The sequence below is a fragment of the Canis lupus genome, chromosome 6, assembly GCF_011100685.1.
Source record: "Canis lupus familiaris isolate Mischka breed German Shepherd chromosome 6, alternate assembly UU_Cfam_GSD_1.0, whole genome shotgun sequence".
NCBI lineage: Eukaryota > Metazoa > Chordata > Mammalia > Carnivora > Canidae > Canis > Canis lupus.
Genome location: NC_049227.1, coordinates 11,169,072 through 11,188,500, shown reverse-complemented (window position 1 = coordinate 11,188,500; position 19,429 = coordinate 11,169,072). Strand labels below are relative to the sequence as shown.

Here is a 19,429-nt window from a genome sequence, read left to right as displayed (position 1 = left end):
TCGCAGAGTGACAAGGCCACGCAGTGGTGTTGGGCAGGCAGCTGTGAGGCTCAGGTGGCAGGAGCTGGGAGCTGTGGCCCTGGGTACCCACACTCAGCGAGGACCAGGGAGCACAGTGCCCAAGGAATAAGCAGGGATGCTACCCGCACCCATGCAGAGGTTTCTAGGACAAGTTTTGGTAACGTGTGTCAACTGCCTTCACAAAGCTCAAGCCCTGATTTACTGGGATGAAGGACAAACTCCCAAATATTTACACACAAGAAAATCCTTCAAGCAGTTCGTACAACTTGGAAAGGTCACAAAAGATCTCCCTATCCGACACTGAGAGGAGGTTAGATGACCTGGATCGCCCTCGAGTGTCCAATGGCGGGGCTGTCACAAACCATCTTTATGTTCCCATGAAGCCCCTGCCTGGCCCGGCGCCTCAGCCACTCACCTGCTGGAGTAGCCCGTGACGGGGTTCCAGCGCTGGTTCTCGTAGATGTAGACACACTTCACGTCTGACTGCGTGTAGATGTTACTGGTGCTGCTGGCCAGGCCTGGGGAGAGAGGAGGCTGCCAGCTGGGGACTCAGGCTTCTGTCTGAAGCACTGAAAGCTGCAGAGAATGGGTGGAGGAGGGTCCGGGGAGGGCCAGTAGAGAGGGGTTCACAGGCTTGGCTTTCTCGCTTTGTGATTATTCTGGGGTTGTACACCCTCCATGAGAAGAACCTGCAGCGCATTACATCTCTGATCCGCACCACCTCTAGCTCCTCTGTTCTGGCAGCTGTCTTTCTAGAAACTTCAAGGCCCCGGGCTCAGCTGTGGGTGCCCAGGAAGGTATGCTGGAGGCAAGGCTGGTCTCTGGGCTCTCACAACTCAAGGGCTAGCCCCGAAGCCATCCTCTGGAGGCTGGCCTTGGTGAGGTCAGCCGAGAGCCAATGCTGGGACAGTGGCTCTAGAGTGGGGGACAGTGGCTCTAGAGTGGGGCAGGGAAGCCAAGTGGGATTGGAGGGGTGGGCCTGGGAAGGCTGTGGACAGGGCCTGGGAAGCCAGACTGGCTGGCCTCTTGAGTGCAGGTCACTCTCACCTTGGAAGCAGCCTCCGCCGTAGCCACCCGTATAGACCCAGGCTGTGTGGTCGTAGCCGATGCCCCACACCACTCCCCGGCCGCTGGCCTCCACCACTCGCAGGTGGCCTCCCATCTGCCGCCAGAACCTGAAGCGAGGCGAGAGAGGTCAGGAGGAGTGTGTCTCAGCACACCTTGCCAGCCTTCTACCCTGCAGCCCTGTTGGCTCAGTGGCCTCCCTCAAACATCCTATTTTTACTGATCTTCCATCTCTAAAGGGTGGACTTTATTTAGGACGATAACATCTGTCTGGCTCCCCATCCAGTAGTAATCGGAGCTAATGTGGCCCAAGAGTGGGCATAGGAGCCTCAGGATCTGCGGGCAGCGGAGGCACACCAGCAGCCACCTTTCCACACCTGCCCCTGGGGATCTGGGACAGGCATGTCATGGCAGAAGGCAGGGCCATCTCATCTGGATGAGCCACGACACAGGCCAGTACACTGAGAGGTGACAGCACGGCCTCTCGGGTGGCCAGTGTGCACGGTGTCGCCTGGGTCCCCCTCCTGTGTGCCAAGGTCCTGCCTGCTGTCACCAGAGGTAGTCAGACTTGTTCATCCAGGTGCTAAGCACACGGGGCTTCCAAGAACAGACCAACAAAGGCTGGACACATGCATCCACTCTCCCATCCTGAGCGGAGCCTCCCAGCCTCACCCACCTTCCCCCGGTCCACACAGACTCAGAGTGACCTAGGGGAAGCCCTGGGTTGGCATTAGGAGCATTGTGTCCCCTGCTGGGTCCCCATCTGCTTTCCCACCCTAAATGCCAGATACCCCAGAATGCTACCGCCCCTGCCACTGTGGGTGACCTTGTTCCATCTCCTGCCCCCAACACACAGTGCCTGCTCAGTGGCACCTGATGTGCCTCAGCCCCACCAGGCTTCTGGCCCCGCCTTGGGGTCCTCCCAACATGCCCAGGAAGACTCGAGGCCTAGGACCCGCATGTAGATGTTACTGGTGCTGTTGGCCAGGCCTGGGGAGGGAGGAGGCTGCCGGCTGGGGACTCAGGCTTCTGTCTGAAGCACTGAAAGCTGCAGAGAATGGGTGGAGGAGGGTCCAGGGAGGGCCAGTAGAGAGGGGTTCACAGGCCTGGCTTGGCTTTCTCGCTTTGTGATTATTCTGGGGTTGTACACCCTCCATGAGAAGAACCTGCAGCGCATTACATCTCCGATCTGCACCACCTCTAGCTCCTCTGCCCTGCACCCTGTTCCTGACTGCACCTCGTCCTGATGACCAGGTGCCAGGCAGGTGGGGGCCCCCACCAGCTCCCTCCTTATTAACACTCACATAATGCCATTCCCAGGGCTGGCCAGCAGGAAGCAAGACCCTCCCTTCTTGAACCACAACCCTGGCTGCCCTGGGCCAGTGCAGAGCACAGCTGACTCACATCTGGTCACAGGGCAGCATGTGCTCGGAGGCCTCCAGGTCTGGGCTGGGCTCGCTCACAAAGATGTCCCCCTTGCAGGTGACAGACCAGATGGCCTGCGGGGAGGGGCGGCCGTGGACCCTCCGGCTCTCGCAGCAGGACAGGTTGAGCAGGGCCAGCTGGAGGGGGAGACAGCCAGTCACCACTGCGAAGGGGGCAGGTGGCAGGCCCAAGACCCCTGCCCCATGAGCCTGTCCTGTCGTGTATGTCCACTCACCCAATCATTCATGTCCTGCTCAGTGGCAGCAGCCAGATGCACGGGCCACCTCTGCCGTGTCCTCTCGGGGGTATAAAGGGCAAAGGAGTGCTTGGTCTCGTTGAGCACAGGGACTAGGAGTGTCACCTCGTTGAGGAAGACGTGGAGGTACTGTTTACAGAGGAGGGAGCAGGGCTTTCGCCAGGGAGGAGGGGGACCTGTGGGGCTGTGGGGCACAGAGGGCCTCTGGGGGAGCCCCGGCCGTGGTGAGGGGACAAGGATGGCCTGGGTCACCCCCAATTCCAGAGAGCCAGTCGTAGGGGTCCCTGGGGCCTGTGGGGTTAGTGGTGGGCTCCAGGATCAAGCTTGTTCAGTATGGAAATCCCAGTTCACGAGCAACTGCCTTAGTTATGCGCCTGATGTCAACAGCAGACTCCAGAACCCAGTCAACTGGGTTCAAACCCCAGCGCCAGGAGGGCAGAGGGGCTTTAACTCCCGAGCTGAAATCCCAGGCACTGTCCGCAGCTCCATGAGGAGATGGCTCTCTGGGGCTGCAGCAGGGGCCCCCGCACTTGTGCTGGCCACTGACTGGGGCTGCTGTCACCACGGGCAGCCGCTCTGCCACTGCCAGACACGGTCCCTGACTGAGCACCTGGGGGCTGGTGTCCCAGGCATGGCCCTGTGCCCCCCTCCCATGGGAGCCACCCTCCCAGGGGAACCCCACACACACCTTCTTCTCCTCGTGGACCACGTAGTAGATGAAGAGGATGCTGTCCCGAGCCCCATCGAGCCCCGTGAACTGCTCCAGGGCCACACGGACGTCCACCCACTTGTGGGGTTTCCAGTCACACCACCACTGCAGGGCCCCCGTCTTCACCCACACCGACTGTAACACAGGCCCCAAGGGCACAGGACAGAGTCATAGGTGGGCCTCTGGGGGCCCTGCTCCCTAACCTCCCCCTCGTGACAAAGGTGGTGCTGCGGCTGCTCACCCAACAGCTGCTGGGTCCACAAGCCATGGTGTCTGTGTACCCCCTCCTAATTCTGTCACACTGTCACCCCATGCTCAAGATAGGGAAACTGAGGCTCAGAGAGGTTCTGACCTGACCCAAGGTCAATGAGGGAGTCGGGGGCAAAAAAGGGGCCCACGCCTGGCCTGCTTGTGTCTGGAGGCCCAATGCTTAGCCACCAGTGAGATGCTTCTGCACCTGTGGCCGAGGCCCAAGGACCCCATGCTTCATATAACTTTCACCTGCCAAGCTGACTGAGGGCTTTGGGGGACCATGACCCACCTGAGGGGCTCCAGGACAGCCCTTAAGCCCATCCTCACTCATCTCAATGAAGCCACACCATCTTGGCTCTTGGGGTTCCTTCTGGAGGGAAGGGGACCACAGCGCTCCCCTCCCCCACGCCCCCCTCTGAGGCTGCTCCGGTATCTGGGTCCCCCGGGCTGAGGCTGCACCTGGAGCACAGTGGGATGAGTTCCTCGGGATGGAGGACAAAAGGAATGGACTCTGTCTTCAGCCTTGAATCTACAGGACCTGGGAAGGACGGCTTCACCTCTGAGCGGGACGGACAGAGGGATGGCTACCTCTCTGTTTCCTCTTCGGGTGAGTATACAGTAGGTACTAAGTGAATGCATCCAGGAACTGCCTACCTGCTCTACGGCCTGCTCGTAGTGCCGGAAGTTCTCCAGCTCCCGCTTGGTCCTCTCAGTGAGCTGTTGGAAGATCTGCTTCCGCCAGGCGGCTGTCTGGGCCGGCGTGATGGACAGGGACAGCGTCTGTACCGAGGGGGACAGGCCTGCGGGCCAGCAGAGCCTCAGGGCCAGGAGCCAGCAGGCCAGGGCTCGTCTCTCTGTTCTTGTTTTTAACCACTTGTTCTTGCTGGAGAGCTATGATCTCTGCAACATGCCCCATAAGCCCTCTCCAAAGGGCTCTCCCTGATGGGACCCCCAATTCTGCCTCGAAAGCAGCCACCAGTGCTAGGCCACAGGGAGGGGAAGGGCCACTCTGGCTGGTCTCCCAAGGCTGCTGACAGATGGGCTGAGCTGAAGGGGGTGTTCAGGCAGGACACTGGGTCTGCTTCCCACCCCCCCAGAGGGTGCTGGGCCCCTAGAGCCCTGTGCTTACCCGACTGGATGGTGAACCACTTGAGCACAGAGTGGGCCTCCACAGCGCAGCCTCCTCCTGACACCCAGGCCCATAGTGAGTGGTCATCAGCCCCGTAGGGCTCCTCCAAGCCCAGTGGGAGGAGCCCCAGCGAGGAAAGGCCGGCGGTCTCTGGAAAGCCAGCAGCTGAGTGGCTGGGTGCTCTCTTGGGCTCCTTCAGGTCAATATTGGTCCAGGGCAGTTCAGCCGGGGTGGAGGCCAGGCCAGGCCCAGGAGCCGGAGTGGCCAGGCTGGTGACCTCCACGGCATGCTCTGTGGTCCTGCCGATGCCCGGGCCTGTGGCCAAGCTGTCCCTGGGGTTCCTGGGACCGTCCACAGACTCTGCAGGGACAGGCTGGTCAGGCCCCAGTCTCTCGGCTTCTAAAGAGGCATCCGTGTCACTCGGTGCACAGGACTCACCACTGCCCCTCACCTCGTCGCCAAAGAAGCAGCCAGCACTGGGGATGAGAGGGGCAGACCTGTGACTTCTTCGAGGGAAGGGCATGTGCTGCTGTGGGCAGGCCTGGCTCACCCGCTGTGACCCTGGGGGCAAGCCACAGCCACACCACACACATGGAAGGCTACCTCCCAGGGCGCGGGAAGAGCCAGGTCGCAGCCCAAGCCGATCAAACCATTTATCTGGGGGTGGAAATCTGGCAGTATCGTTATTTTCTTATTGTGGCAAAATACATGTAAGATAATATTTACCATCTCAAATGATGTGGCATTAAATACCCATGAGGTTGTGCAACCACCACCACTAGCTGGTTGCAGAACTTTGTCATCACCCCAACAGAAACCCTGCCTGCGTTCAGGAGCCACCCTCCACCCCCCTACCATCCACCCTGGCTTCCACCAATCCGCTTTCTGCCTCTGGATTTGCCTATTCTAGACGTGTCATACAAAGGGCGTTGTGTGATATGTGGTCTTCCGTGACTGGCTTCTCTTGCTCTGTATGATGATGTCAAAGTTCAGTCAGGTTGTGGCATGGATCAGTACTTCCTTTTGTTGCTGAAAAATATTCTGCTGTATGGATACGGCACATTTTATTTATTCATCCGCGGATGGACATCTGAGTTTCCACCTTCTGGCTACTGTGAATGATGCTTCTATAAACACGCATACACAAATTTTTGTTTAACATCTGTTTTCCGTTCTCCTGGGTATATACCTAGGTGACGCGAGTGCTGGGTCATGGGGTGGCTCTATCTTTACTTTCTTGAGCAACCGCCACACTATTTTCCAAGGTGGCCGTCCCCACCAGCAGTACACGGGGGTCCCAATTTCTTCATATCTTGTCAACACTTGATGTTGTTGTTTTTTTGACTATAGCTCTCCCAGTGGGTGTGAAGTGGTATCTCATTTGTGGTTTTGATTTGCATCTCCCTGATGATACTGAGTGTCTTTTCATGTGTTTTTTGGCCATTTGCATATCTACTTTGGAGAAATGTCTATTCCAGTCCCTTGACTTTTTAAATTGAGTCGTCTTCTTGTTGTTAGTTGTAAAGGTTCCTTACACATTCTAGATACTAGACCTTTGTCAACTATGTGATTTGCGAATATTTCCTCCCATTCTATGGATTATCTTTGCCTTTCCTGATAGTGTCCTTGGATGCACAAAAGTTTTTAATTTTGATGAAATTCTAATTTATCTATTTTTCCTTTCCTTTCTGGTGCTTCTGGTGTCCTATTTAAGAAGCCGTTGCCAAATCTAAGGTTTGGCATCAGCAGTTTTGGAAGCATCTCAGATGATTCCAATATTTGAGTACTACCAGCTGAGAGCCCAAACCCTCAGGTAAATGAGGAAAGTCCAGCCTGGCCAGCCTCTCAGCCATCTGGGCTTCCAGCTCAGCAGAGTGAAGACCGCCATGCTGGGGAAGCAAAGGGACATGGACTGGAGCCTGTGGAGGGCCTGTGTCGCAGACAGGGACGTGGCTGCCGTGGAGCACTGTACCAAGGGCCCCTGTGCCACAGGACCGAGCAGGTAAGCACTGTGAGCACTCGCGTTACAGAGCCGAGGTGATCCCCTGCTAAGACACTAAGTCATCTGCCTGCATTTAACGCAGGTGGCAGAGCTGGGACTCACCCACACTCTACACCCACGGATCTCAGAACTGTAGGAACTGCACACCTGGGACCTTGCAAATAATGCAAAATCTGCTGACTGCAAAATTCTACTGAAACAGAAGCTCCGGGGCTGGGGCTTGGACATCTGTGTGGGATCAAGCCCTCTCGGCGTTTCTAGTGCGTGGCCAAGTCTGAGGTCCCTGTTCTAGACTAGAGAGACCCTCTGTCTTCTTCTCCGCTTTCTTTTGCCAGAGGGGCCTTAGCATCCACCCCATGTAGAAGCCTTTTCTCTCCCAGACCTTGAGACTTCAAAACCAACGGGCCAGCTCTGTTCAGGGACGACTCCCTGGCTCTGACATTGGATGGACACCCCAACCTCACCCACTGGCCCATTCCCACCCTGCCCACAGCCTATCCCCACAGACCACCCTCAGGCCTAGCCCTGGCACCAGGCATGGGGAGAGACCTCGCGGGCCATGGCCTGGTTTTTCCCTGCCTGGGCAAGGCCCAGAGCCCCACTGAGACGCCAAGTGGCAGCCTCCTTTGGACACTGCCACCCTTCCTGACCCGAGTCTTCCATACCCTGCTGCCCCTGGGATCACCTGAGGAGACTTGATGAACTACCAGAGTGCGATCGGTCACTCTCTCGGCTGGCGACGATGGCCTTCCAGGTTTTCCCACTGAGTTCACTCTGGGTGACACCCTGACGGAAGTACATGGCCCGGTCCTCACAGCCAATGCCCCAAACCTGGCACAGAGAGAGGTGCTGCTGGGTGGGAGGCCAGGATGGACCTGAAGGATCCCTTCCCTTTAGGGGTGTGGGGGAGGACGAGGGGTGGGAGAGAGTACCCCAAGGCTGGAGGACGTGTCTATAAATGCAGACAGGATCCCCTCCTAATATGTGCAATGTGTGTGTATGTGTGTGCATATGAGTGTTATGGCTGGGAGGGTTGACGGGGGCGGGAGGCGGATGTGGGGTGGGTGCACAGGTCAAATGCAGGGAGCAGAGCCCAGAAAGGGCCAGGAGGAGGGCACAGCACCAAGCTCAGGAGAAGTGGGGCTCAGGGAGACCCTGGGCTTTAGGCTGGCAAGGTCCAGAGAAGGTGGTGGTGCTACTGGACATTGTGCTGTGACACAAGCCCACTCATGTCCCGATCTTCCATGTAGCCTCTGGGAGGAGGAATGCTGCTCCCCGAGTGAACCCAGAGAATGGTCTGGGTCTTTTTAGAGAGTGTAGGTAAGTCCCAGTTCTGCCCACTGGCGTTAAATGCAGGCAGATGCAGGATAGCATCCTTGATCCTGACCTCATTTTCTATGAAACAGGCAGCTGGGCAGGGATCCTCCTGTCTGCCTTTGGGTTCTGAGGCCTGTGGGGGTGCCTCCGGGCCTCAGCCTGCCCATGGCGGTCCCAAGTGGCCTTGCTGGGAGGGAGGCGGTGTCTCCATCACTTGGCCATGGCAGGCTAGCCTCTGCCCTCTGTCCCTGTGGGTACCTACCAGTGCCTGGTCTTGCCCGACTGCTGTGTGCCCAGCTGACTGGGGTGGGTGAGAGGACAGCATGGGGGCACTGAAAGGCCAGCACCCCCCGGGAAGAGTTTCTAGGGCAGGGCATTGGGGAAGGAGTCACCTTCACACCGTCAGTCTTAAAAGCAGCCAAACCTCATCCACCACACTGTACAAACTATACAGGTGATGTTCAAGAGATGTTGCATTCATAAAGTTGGGAAGATCGGTTTCATTTTTCACTTACTGAGCTGACTGTGCCCCAAAAATTCTCGACAAAATATCCCTGCCAGTCCCTGGGATGTGCACCCCTGGTCTGTGCTCACCACCACCACTCTGAGGATCCCAGGGGGAGGGGCCTGGGACAAGCAGGGGCCCTCGCACCTGGGTGCAGCCAGCCCCCTGGGTACCCTTGCAGGCTGGGAGTCTGAGGAGGTGCCAGGGACCTCCCATGCTGGCATCATGTCTGGTGGGAAGGGGCAGCAGGAAGCATCAGGAGCCCCCACTCTGAGACCTCTATTGTGTACGAGCTGCTGGCCCCCATCCATCGGGATCCAGGGCTCAGAGTCACACACATACCTGGTCATTGAGCCCCACGTTCACCATCATCATATCTCCGACCATCTCAATCCAGCTGGTGCCACAGGGATTGTGCGAGTTGACGCCTCTTCGGAACCACACCTGAGGAAAGTCAGAAATAAAATGCCTCCTTGGAGGGCCACTGGAATTGGATATTGTTTTCAAAGGTTCTGGAAGAACGAATGAATAATTTGGTTCTTTGGTTCATGCCACAAATGACCACAGCACATCAGTGAGAAAGAAGACATCATTTGAGTCCCTCTTCCCTGCACCCCTGCCGCATTCCCTCTGGGCTTGGTGCTGTTCCACTCAGCAAGGGTCACCTGCCCCTAGCTGTACCTATTCTGGTGGCTTCCTATCTCTTCTTTGGCAGAGGGCATTGCCCCTCCAGGAGACAAGGCTGTCTGAATCTTTCTAGAACATTCTTTCTACCAGTTCACATCTTGGCACCAGGCAGGAGCAGCAGGTGTCACCTATATCAGCTGTCTTACTGTACAGTCAGGAGGTGGGACTTCTCCTGGGCAATGTTTGGGGACAGGGAGGGACGGACACATACTGCATCTCGAATGTAGAGCTTGACTAGCAACATCTCACCCCCATAGACCTGTATGTAGTCCCATCTTAGCCTGACACTTGGAAAATGTGTTTGTCCAATCAAGCTTGCCTCTATGTCAGATGACGGCCTTAATGATGCTATTTAGAAAAACCGTTTTTTCTAAACTTATCAGGAGATAACACACTTTGGATCCATTCTTAGTGCTTTAGGAAATAGTCTCTTTAAGCCTAACTTTTTTCGGGGCATCTAGCTGGCTCAGTCAGAAGAGCATGCAGCTCTTGATCTTGGGGTCATGAGTTTGAACCCCACATCGAGTGTAGACATGACTAAAAAGGTAGATAAACTTGTGAAAAAATCAGGCCTTTCCTTGTTGTTGTTAGTTTATAAAAATAAACACAATCCAACCAAATTTCCCTCAACCCACATGTGGCCCCATAGTTGAACCCACCCACCCTGGCCCCTGCTGTGCTCCGCCACAACTGTCCTTACCCACTCTGGCTGCCACATGAGCAAGACCCCAGCAGTTCTGAGACCCACTGAGAGGAGCACCCACGTGTTTAATCAGGAAGTTCCTGAGGCAGGATGGGGGGAGGTGACTGGTGAGAAACACTCAAATCTCTTTTATAACAATTGCTAGAATGCCTGAAGTGTCTCCTCGACCCAAAGAAAGTTTGCACAAATATCTGTCTGAAGACCGAGCACATTGCTCCTATAAATAAAATGCTCTGCTCATTTAATGCACTGTTCTGAGAGGGACTGAGGAATTATGGGAGGCAGATGCTTCAGGTGACCTGAATTTTGGGCTCAGGGACTTCTGCATGGACACAGACTCAGATGTGTGGGGGATTCATCATCCCTGGGTTGCTAGAGGATGCTCCTGAGGTGGGGTTAGAAAGAGCATGGAAGCAACCCCAAATCTGCTTATTTTACTGGACTTACCTCTCATGATGTAAAAATGGAAAGCACTGGATAGGAGTCAAGGGACACATTCAGTTAGCTGAGGGTTTCAGAAAATTGGCACCTATTTAAAATGTTATGGCCTTCTGAGTGATAAGGACAGTTGTCCTGCACTTGGTACAGGGCACGGGCATATCATGGAGATCACTGAGCCCTTCAAGCCCCAGAAAGTGCAGGTGCCTGGTTGGATTTATTTCAAAGGGTTTAGACCACACTTGCAAGAACAAAAAAACCACACAGCCCTCAACATTGAGCCCTCAGTCTGATTCCCATATGGGCCAGTGACTCCTTCAAATAAAAAGAAATAAACAAAAGCCTTTGGCCCCAGCCCCCAGGGACCCCATCTTACTTTCCGATCCTTGGTGATGGCCCAGACCACGCCAACTCCCACGGAGACATGCATGATCCCATTTTCAGAGGTGGGAGGCTCCACTATGGACCAGGAACTTCCTACCCGGCCCCAGAATAAAGAGCAGGTGGCCCTCATCAGCGAGAGCGCCAGGGAGAAGCTGGGCATCCCCCACCACTCCCTGCATGGGGCATAGGGCTGCCCACCTTTGGGATTGTTCCTGTTGATTCCTTCCCGGACCAAGGCCTGCCCCTCCCAGAGCGTGACCCACAGGAGGTCGTGGGGCCCACAGCTGATCTGCACCGCCTCCCCTGGGGTGTCCATGAGGGACCACGATGAGCCTTCGGGGTTGGGGTGGCTGACGTCCTCTCTGTACCACACCTGGGTGGCGGAGAAACCCATGGCAGGGTCAGACGGGGTCTGGTCAGGGCTCCGGGTCAGGCTGCCCGAGGCTGGCTACGTTTGCGTTAGCGTACACATGAGCCAGCCGTAGAGTCTCCGGGGCCAGGGGGGCCCTGAGGGTTCAGACTTATTCTCCCTCACTGCCATCGGGATCCTCATGCCTCAGCTTAGAGGCCCCCCAATCCTGCTAAAAAATGCAACCCTGGATTTCAGCCATCCTGGGAGATGGACCTCTGGATCATCTACCTGGAAGGAACCCCTTCCCCACTCACCTAGGGCCCCAGGGAGACCTCTGGCCCCAGCCTGGGTGTCCTGTGCCCCCTAGTGGCCACGTACTCTCAGTACACCATCTCTACGTAAAGTGGGGTTCTTTGTGGTTAAGCGGGAAAGCCCCCAAATCCCTTTCATACAAAGTGTCTAAAACATCCACTTCTTTTTCCCCTTAACCTGAAAACAAGGAACATAACAAAATATTTAAGACCGAGCCACCTGCCCACATGGTCCAAACTGGCTCTTGTCATCTGGAGGGGGTTACACTTCACTGCGTGGTGCAGGAGGGCTGGGGACCCCCTCCCAGCCTATCTTCACAGTGGGGACCTTAGCTTCTTAACCTTTCACCTCACCTTTACACTCCACACTACAGAACCAGGCCTAGGCAGCCTCCCTTCTGCCACCTGGTGCTTTGGGTAGTCCTCTCTCTAGCTCCTCCTGGAGCCAGGGTCCTAGTCATACCTTTAGTGGCCCACAAGAGTGGCTGGCGTGGGGCAGCCCTGGCTAACAACTGGTGCATGGTGACCACAGACACTGCTTTCACACCCTGTTCTCCTCTCTTTGTATCCAGGTGGGCACAGGCCCCACAGTGGGGGCTCTGCCCCAGGCCAGCTCCCCACCATCCTTCAGCATGGCTCAGAGAAAACCAACAACTATGGGTTGACCTAGGCCCAGACCAAAGAGAACCCCAGAAGTAAGCCTGATCGAAGCCTACTGTGTCTATTCCGAAGCCAATCAGAGAATTTTGGTGAATTGGTGATAAAGAATACTGACTAGATCAAGTCTGCTCTAAAACCACAGTTAAAGTGTTGAATTGCCTGCCAGCTGGACCACCCATGTTGCTCCTGCCAACAGGGGCTGCTTTACGCCTTTGTTCATAAACTCTATGAGAGAAGAATCTCTTCTCCTCTCTAAATATCCATCCGCCTACACACACACACACACCCATCCGCCTACCTATCATCCACCCACTCACCCATCACCCATCTCTCACACATCCATACATGTATCCACCCACCCACCCACCTACCTATCCATCACCCATCTCTCCACCTATCCATTCACCTATCCATATATACATCCATCCCCCATCCACAATACTATTGCAGACTGCTGTGTGGGAACCAGCAGAAAGGAATAGGCAGGGAGCTCAGAATCTGAGGAGACAATATTGATGGCATCTGAGCTCAGGAAGGGCACTGATCAATGCTCTGGGGATTCAGAGAAGGGACAGGCCAGGACCAGGCATGGGGTGGGATATCAGAGGCTTCTGGGGGACCCCAGTAACATGCTGCCTTGCCTGCTCAGGGTAGTCTCCCTTGTAAGGACAGGAGGAGAGGAGAAGGTAGCCAGCCACCCCTCTTCCACCTCTGGGAGGACATCAGAAGGCCAGTTTCTCTCTTGCCCTGCTCCTGGCTGTAGCCAGCCTCCCTCAGCCACCTCCCATCCTAGGCACAGGGGGACGCAGACCTTACCTTGCCCTGCAGAGACACAGCCCATACGGACAGGCGGCCCACGGGCTCGTCTGTGATTTCCCACCCCCCCACAGAGAGGTCATTGAAGGGGTCGGGCAGTTGCTTGGGGTCATCCTTCGAAGGGATCTGAAACAAGAAGGTATGTGGCAGGGGCAGTCAGTGCCTGTGGACACCTGGCCGGTAGGTGGCACTGTTCCCCTCCCAGTGGACACCTGAGTGGTACACACCCTCCTCCCCAAAGCTCCCTCCCTCCCACCCCCAGGGGGAGGCACACTCCTATCCTCCAGTTCAGCCCACAACTACCAAACTTCAGAGAGAAGGCAGCATTAGGACAGAGAGCTCCTAGCCCTGGGTCCCCTCTGTCCTGTCCTCCCTCCATTGGCCACCAGGCCAGGGCTGTAATCCGAGGGGTCCTGCTGCTTCAGCACAGAAGACAGATGCACACGCAAGGCCTTGGCTCTGTGCCTTTAGCCTTTAGCAGCCTGATCACTGTGGCTCCATCCCCTCACCTAGATGGGGGCTGATCCCAGGACCTGGTCCAGTGGGGTAAGCCCTTCATGATGCTGGCTGTTACCCTGCTCTGTGGGCTGCTTCCAGTGCAAAGGCCTGGCAGGCTGGACTAGCGGCCCCGCCAGACTTGAACCCTCCAGAGGAAGGTCCAAGGCCTTCCTCTCCTGCAAGGCCACACAGGATCCTAGTCCAGGCCTCACAGCCCTAAGTTTGCAAGGTTTTTGGGGGATCATGGGAATAATATGAGAGTCATTGTGGGGGTTAAGGGAGGAAGTGCACAGATGGGGCCTCAGGCTGGGACAGAACACCCTGGAGACCAGGGTCAGGTCAAGTTCTATGCTGTCCTGGGCCACAGTCTAGTCTGGCTTCCTGTATAGCCAGCTCCCATGCAAAGGAACACACAGGACCATAGTGTTCTTGGGACAGGAAACAGGTCAAAGGCTAGGTACCAAGGTGGGCCTGGTATCCTCCAGTGCAGAGGTAGGCTGGGCGGGCAGGAAGGTCCCTGCGATTATCTCAACAGCGGGACTGCTGTTCCACCCCCAGGCCACACTCAGGTGCAGACCTTGGCCCAGGTGTCCCGAGACTTGTATCTCCTGTACCGGATCCACCTCCGACGCCGCACGCAAGAATTCCACTTCTTGTCTCTGGTGTAGGTGGCAGGGAAGTCGATAGCATATGTCCACCCCTGAAATACCAAGTGGGGGGGCTCTGTCGGGCTCCTAGGGAAGGACTGACTGGAGATAGGCAGAGAACAGGGACAAAGAGGCGGAGGGAGGCAGTGGTGGTACCCAAAGCCCCAAAGGCCACCCATCCCGAGCAGAGGTCGGGAGCATGCAGAGCAGTGGCTGACGCTGGACAGGGGGCGTGGGAGATGGCAGCAGGGGTACGGATCCAGCCCAAAGCACTCCTTGCCCACATGGGAGCCACAGTGGGAGCTGAATTTACCTACCCCTTTCTCGGTGGGTTCCCCTCCAAAGTTCTCATCCACATACCAGTCCGACTCCCACTCCCAGTGCGGTGAGGGCAGTGCCACACCATCCAGCGGCCGTTGCTGGAGCCCACTCACATCGCTCCACTGCCAGCGGTCACTTGGCAGGAGCTTCTCACAGAAGCCACCCACAGGGTTCCAGCGCTGAGGGCCGGGAGGCAGAGACAGGCCTTAGGTCCACAGCTGGCCTAGGGCGGTAGGGGCCTCTCGGGGGTGAGTGGAACCCCACCACTAAGGGCCTTCCTGCTGATCTCGGGGATGGAAAGTGAGCAGAGGGCCTGCCTGGAACTCAGGGACCAGAGCCACCCATGGCTGGTCACCCAGAGTCAGCATGCCAGCATGGCCCCAAAGGACAGAGAACTGGCCACAGGACACAGAGCCCTGAGGGGTGACAGGAGAGGTCACCGCTCAGTCCTAGGCTCTTGGACACCCATGGAGCTGGAGCCCACCCTCACACAGACCTGGCCAGCTTGCCTTTATAAAGACACAATGGGGACTCTGACCCCCAAGACCCTGACCACGTGGTGACTCGAACCAGAAGCAGAATGGAGGAAACTGACGTGGGACTCGGCCACGATCTGGCGGGGTGGGGATTGGGGGGACTTGGCTTCCCAGGACACCAGCCCCCACTCGGCGGCCCCACCTGGTTCTCGTAGGCCTCCTCCCGGCGGCGGATGGGGACGTCGCTGGCACACACGTAAACGTAGACCTGGTTGTCACAGGCGATGCCCCAGCAGCACTGCATGGCTGCACTGACCCTTTTGAACTCCAGCCGGTTGTCCTTGCACAGCTCCCAGTACTGCCCCGCCGTGGACAACGTGTACACCTTCCCGAAGAGGTCCACCGCCCACAGCACGGAGTTGGGCATGGTGGCGGTGGCGGTGGTGATGGTAGTGGTGGCGGCTGCGGGAGGAGGGCTGGCGGCAGGAGGCCAGGTCAATGTCCGCCGCCAGCGTCTAGGGCAGTGCTTCCAAATGCAAAAATGTACGGAGGGGACATTGCAACATCCAAGTGTCTACCTCCCCCAATTTAATGAATATTATTATTTTGGTCACAGCCTCACTCTTTCTCATCAAGAGAATAAATGAGGGGCACCTGGGTGGCTCAGTAGTTGAGCGTTTGCCCCTGCAATTGAGTCCCACATCAGGCTCCCCGCAGGGCACCTGCTTTCCCTCTTCCTATGTCTCTGCCTCTCTCTCTGTGTCTCTCATGAATAAATAAATTTATAATTTTAAACAAAACAAAAAGAAAGAATTCATGAAAAGTCCCAAAGTTTGTTAAAGCCTATGCCCATCGCTGCCTCTCTGGGAGGCCTCTGCCCCCACAGTGGGCAGGTCTTCTCATCCATGCGGGTTCTGGTGAAGGCGTCCTCAGGGATCTGGCACCCCAGCCAGAGCTGTGTCTGGTCCTGTGGGAGCCCTGCAGCTATGTGGCGGGGACGTGAGGGTCCTGTCCTTGGCGTCCTGGTGTGTGACTACCACCCTCTCCTCCCGGACCCCTCCCCATCTGCCATCCCCCACTCTAACTCCTTTTGCGGTCCTCTCCCTCTCCACTCTGCAGCAGGTGGGCAGCGGCCAGTAAATTCTAGGACTGGCCACCCCCACACCTCCAGGGCTGACTGTGCTGGTGCTCCCTGGGGCCTAATTCCTGGAGACTGGCTTAGAGAAGGGTCAAGCTTCCTACCACCTCAGGGCCAGAAGGCCAGAACCTCCCCAGCTGGAGGACAGCAGCCTGGGGGTGGGGGGCAGCGAGAAGCTCAGCCTGACACTGCCCCAGAGCCAGTAGGGGGGCAGAGCCACTAGGAGACAGCCGGCAGGCCAGGCGCCTCGAGGCTGCTGCTGGGCCAGGCTGTTCCACACCCGCAGTACACCCGATGCTGTGGGCGCTTGGGAGGGGATGACGGGTGCTAAGTGTCTGAGAATGGGAGCGTCTGCTACAGGCACAGAGGCTCTTCTGGAACAAAGCATGTCTCACAAATACCAAACAGAGTGCAGGCTAGGAAGGAAGTAACCAAGGGATGAGAAGGAAGACAAACAGAAGGAACAGGAGCCCTGCTTTGGGAGACCTCCCAGAACCCTGACCTCTCCACACTGGCACCAAGGCCGGGTCAAACACATGGGAAGTCACAACACCAGCTTTCTGGAGCGTATCTGCATCCAGGTGGAAGAGCTGTGGTTACTCTTGCCTGGCCAAGCCTGTGGGCCCACTATCCCCCCTCTGGCATCTACACTGTGGCTAAGAGTGCCCAGAGCCACCCTGGACCCAGACTGTTGGAATCTGGGTCTTGGCTCCATCCCTTTCTGGCACCATCCAGAGCCAGCTAACCTCTCTGTGCCTTGATTTCTTAAATTGTGAAAGGCAGAAAGGAACACCGACCTACTTACAAAGTCCTACAAAGTCCTTGTAAGAATGAAGTGAGATAATACAGGTACAGAGCCTCTGTACTTGGTACGCAGCAAAAACTCAGCAAGCATTACTGGTGTCATTTTATTATTTGGCACCTACGTTAAAACTACTGGTTATCAGGCAGCCCAGGTGGTGCAGCGGTTTAGCGCTGCCTTTAGCCCAGGGTGTGATCCTGGAGACCCAGGATCGAGTCCCACATCGGGCTCCCTGCATGGAGCCTGCTTCTCCCTCTGCCTGTGTCTCTGCCTCTCTCTCTCTCTCTCTCTCTCTCTGTGTGTCTCAGGAATAAATAAATAAAATCTTAAAAAAAACAAAAACAAAAAAAAACTACTGGTTATCTCCTAACTCTTAGAAACAGGAAATATCAAATCCCTTCCTCTTCAGCCTGAGTCTTCAGCTTCTTCGCTTCCTTGGCACCTAACAGTGCTCTGCACATAGTGGGTGTTCACCCAAAGTTTACGGAGAATCACAGCCACCTACATCCACTGCATGGCCAACTCCCTGGGCTAAGATGGAAATCCTGTTCGACGGAAGCCAAATGTCAGCAATGACTTAAGGTTTAAAGGAAGATCAAGGGGCACTTGGGTGGCTCAGTGGTTGAGCGTCTGCCTTGGGCTCAGGTCATAATCCTGGGGTTCTGGGATTGAGTCTCACGTTGAGCTCCCTGCATGGAGCCTGCTTCTCCCTCTGCCTGTGTCTCTGCCTCTCTCTGTGTTTCTCATGAATAAATAAATAAAATCTTTAAAAAAAAAAAAAAGGTCAAGACAGGTGGATACATATGTGATAAAACAAGAAGAGTAAAAGATCAACAGAATTTAGGTGGTAGGTGTAGGTGTTAATTCTTTAAACTTGGCTGCGTGTTTGAATATCTTCATCATAAATTGTTGGGGGGAAAGTAAGAATTTTGGGGGTGAAGAGAATTTTGGCTCCTATAATGTTACATGACTATAAATCTACTCTTTAAAGCTATCTCTCGGGTCACAGTTCACAGTACAAGAAACCAGCAAAGTCAGGCTATCTGTAGGTTTAGCTCAATGAATAGTGACTTTCACTTGTATTTAATACACTTCCTTTCAGAAAGATGACTAAGCACTAATTTCCATATAGATATAATTTAACCTTCCAGGCAGCTAACAAAAGACTCTACTGAAGAGAAAGGACAGGATGGGGGGTTATGTTTGCGAACTCCCTCCAGAGTGGACACGGAGGCACCATAGCTTCCTAGCTAAAGATGACAGGGGTGAACATCCTTGGCCAGCCTCACCCTCTTTCTGCTCTTACCAGGATGCCACCCCAGCTCATCATATGCCACTTCCTGGCTGTGAGGTGACCAGACAGCCAATCCAGGGACACTGGGTCACTGGGTCAGGGGACTCTTGAAACTCTTGAAAGGGAGGTTTGAGCATTGAGTCCCATGGTTCTGTGATCCTGGGATTTCTTTGTTTTGTAAGGCTAGAGAGGACAGTTTCCAAGAAAGAAACCTCGGATTCACCAGGAACTTTTGTACAATGAATTCCAGTTGGACCTTTGGTCAATCTACTAAGAAGACCTGCTCACCACCCTCAGAGCCATCTGCCCTTCTGCACGGGTTTACTAATAGATCCCTTCAGAGACCAAAAGGTCCTCAAAGGAAGGTGAAGTGGTGGGAGGGGCGGGGGCAGGGCCAGGGCATGGTGGAGGGAGGGACACAAGGTACCGGGGGAGCTCCTGAAGCATCTATTTCCCCGCGTCTGCCTTAGGGCTCCTCCCTGAAAGGTCTCCAGCTGGTTTGTTTTTCTATTACACCTTGTCACTCCCACTCCCTGTGCAAACAGAAAGAGCCCTGATTTCTGATGGCTGCTTACTGCCTGCCACTTTCGGGGGCTGTCGGAAGGCAGGGTCCAGAGACGCGGGAGAAAATAGCAGGACACGTCCGGAAGCTGAGTCCTTCCTGAAGCAGGATCCGCTGGCCGCACTGGGCAGGAGATGCCCTGAGCCGGCAGTTTGGGGGTGAGCCCTACCCCATCCCACCCCGCATCACAGCGGGCAGGTCGGCCTGGTCTCATTCCGGCCTCGCGCGCTCGGGCGACAGGTGGGCCCCCCGCGCGGCCACCAGAGGCACAGCCGGAGCGCCCCGCCCTCACCATCTGCCGGTGCTAATCCCACGACTGGCAGATCCGCTCCTACTGCTGCCTAGGGGAGGGACAAACGGGCCCCGCGCAGCTCGCTCCTCTGAACCCGCAGGCGCCAGCAACCCGCTTCCCCGGTCCCTCCGGCGCGAAGGCTGGGGCGGGGGCGTCACCGGGCGCTCAGGGGAACCGCGCCGGCGCCCGCACAGCCTCTCCCACCCGCGCAGCGGCAGGAAGAGGGGGCGCCCCTGCCCTCCGCCGCCCCCCGCCCGTCCGAGGGACTGCGGCGCCCCTCCCACTGCCCGGGCCCGCCGCCGCACTCACCTGGGCTGGCGCCCGGCGGGCGGGGTCGCGGCGATGGTGCCTCGGCGGCGGGGCGAGC

General features: G+C 56.3%; 1 protein-coding gene across 3 annotated transcripts in view; it reads right to left on the bottom strand.

Moving 5' to 3' along the window:
* The window catches only part of TECPR1 (tectonin beta-propeller repeat containing 1), a 26,162-nt gene extending 6,733 nt beyond the window's left edge, over nt 1-19,429 (bottom strand). Inside the window, exons 1-16 of one of the 3 annotated variants that reach the window (XM_038539460.1) lie at nt 19,372-19,429; nt 15,177-15,450; nt 14,495-14,677; nt 14,108-14,230; nt 13,033-13,158; nt 11,092-11,266; nt 10,886-10,986; nt 9,024-9,125; nt 7,545-7,690; nt 4,858-5,333; nt 4,383-4,528; nt 3,456-3,611; nt 2,747-2,896; nt 2,491-2,648; nt 1,069-1,196; nt 437-539 (exon numbers count right to left, since the gene is read on the bottom strand). In XM_038539460.1, the coding sequence (XP_038395388.1) occupies nt 437-539; nt 1,069-1,196; nt 2,491-2,648; nt 2,747-2,896; nt 3,456-3,611; nt 4,383-4,528; nt 4,858-5,333; nt 7,545-7,690; nt 9,024-9,125; nt 10,886-10,986; nt 11,092-11,266; nt 13,033-13,158; nt 14,108-14,230; nt 14,495-14,677; nt 15,177-15,401 (2,498 nt within the window). In that variant the 5' untranslated portion in view covers nt 15,402-15,450; nt 19,372-19,429. Of the gene's footprint in view, nt 1-436; nt 540-1,068; nt 1,197-2,490; nt 2,649-2,746; nt 2,897-3,455; nt 3,612-4,382; nt 4,529-4,857; nt 5,334-7,544; nt 7,691-9,023; nt 9,126-10,885; nt 10,987-11,091; nt 11,267-13,032; nt 13,159-14,107; nt 14,231-14,494; nt 14,678-15,176; nt 15,501-18,783; nt 18,968-19,371 lie in introns of those variants that run through there. The other 2 variants (XM_038539459.1, XM_038539458.1) reach the window with 2 other exon arrangements.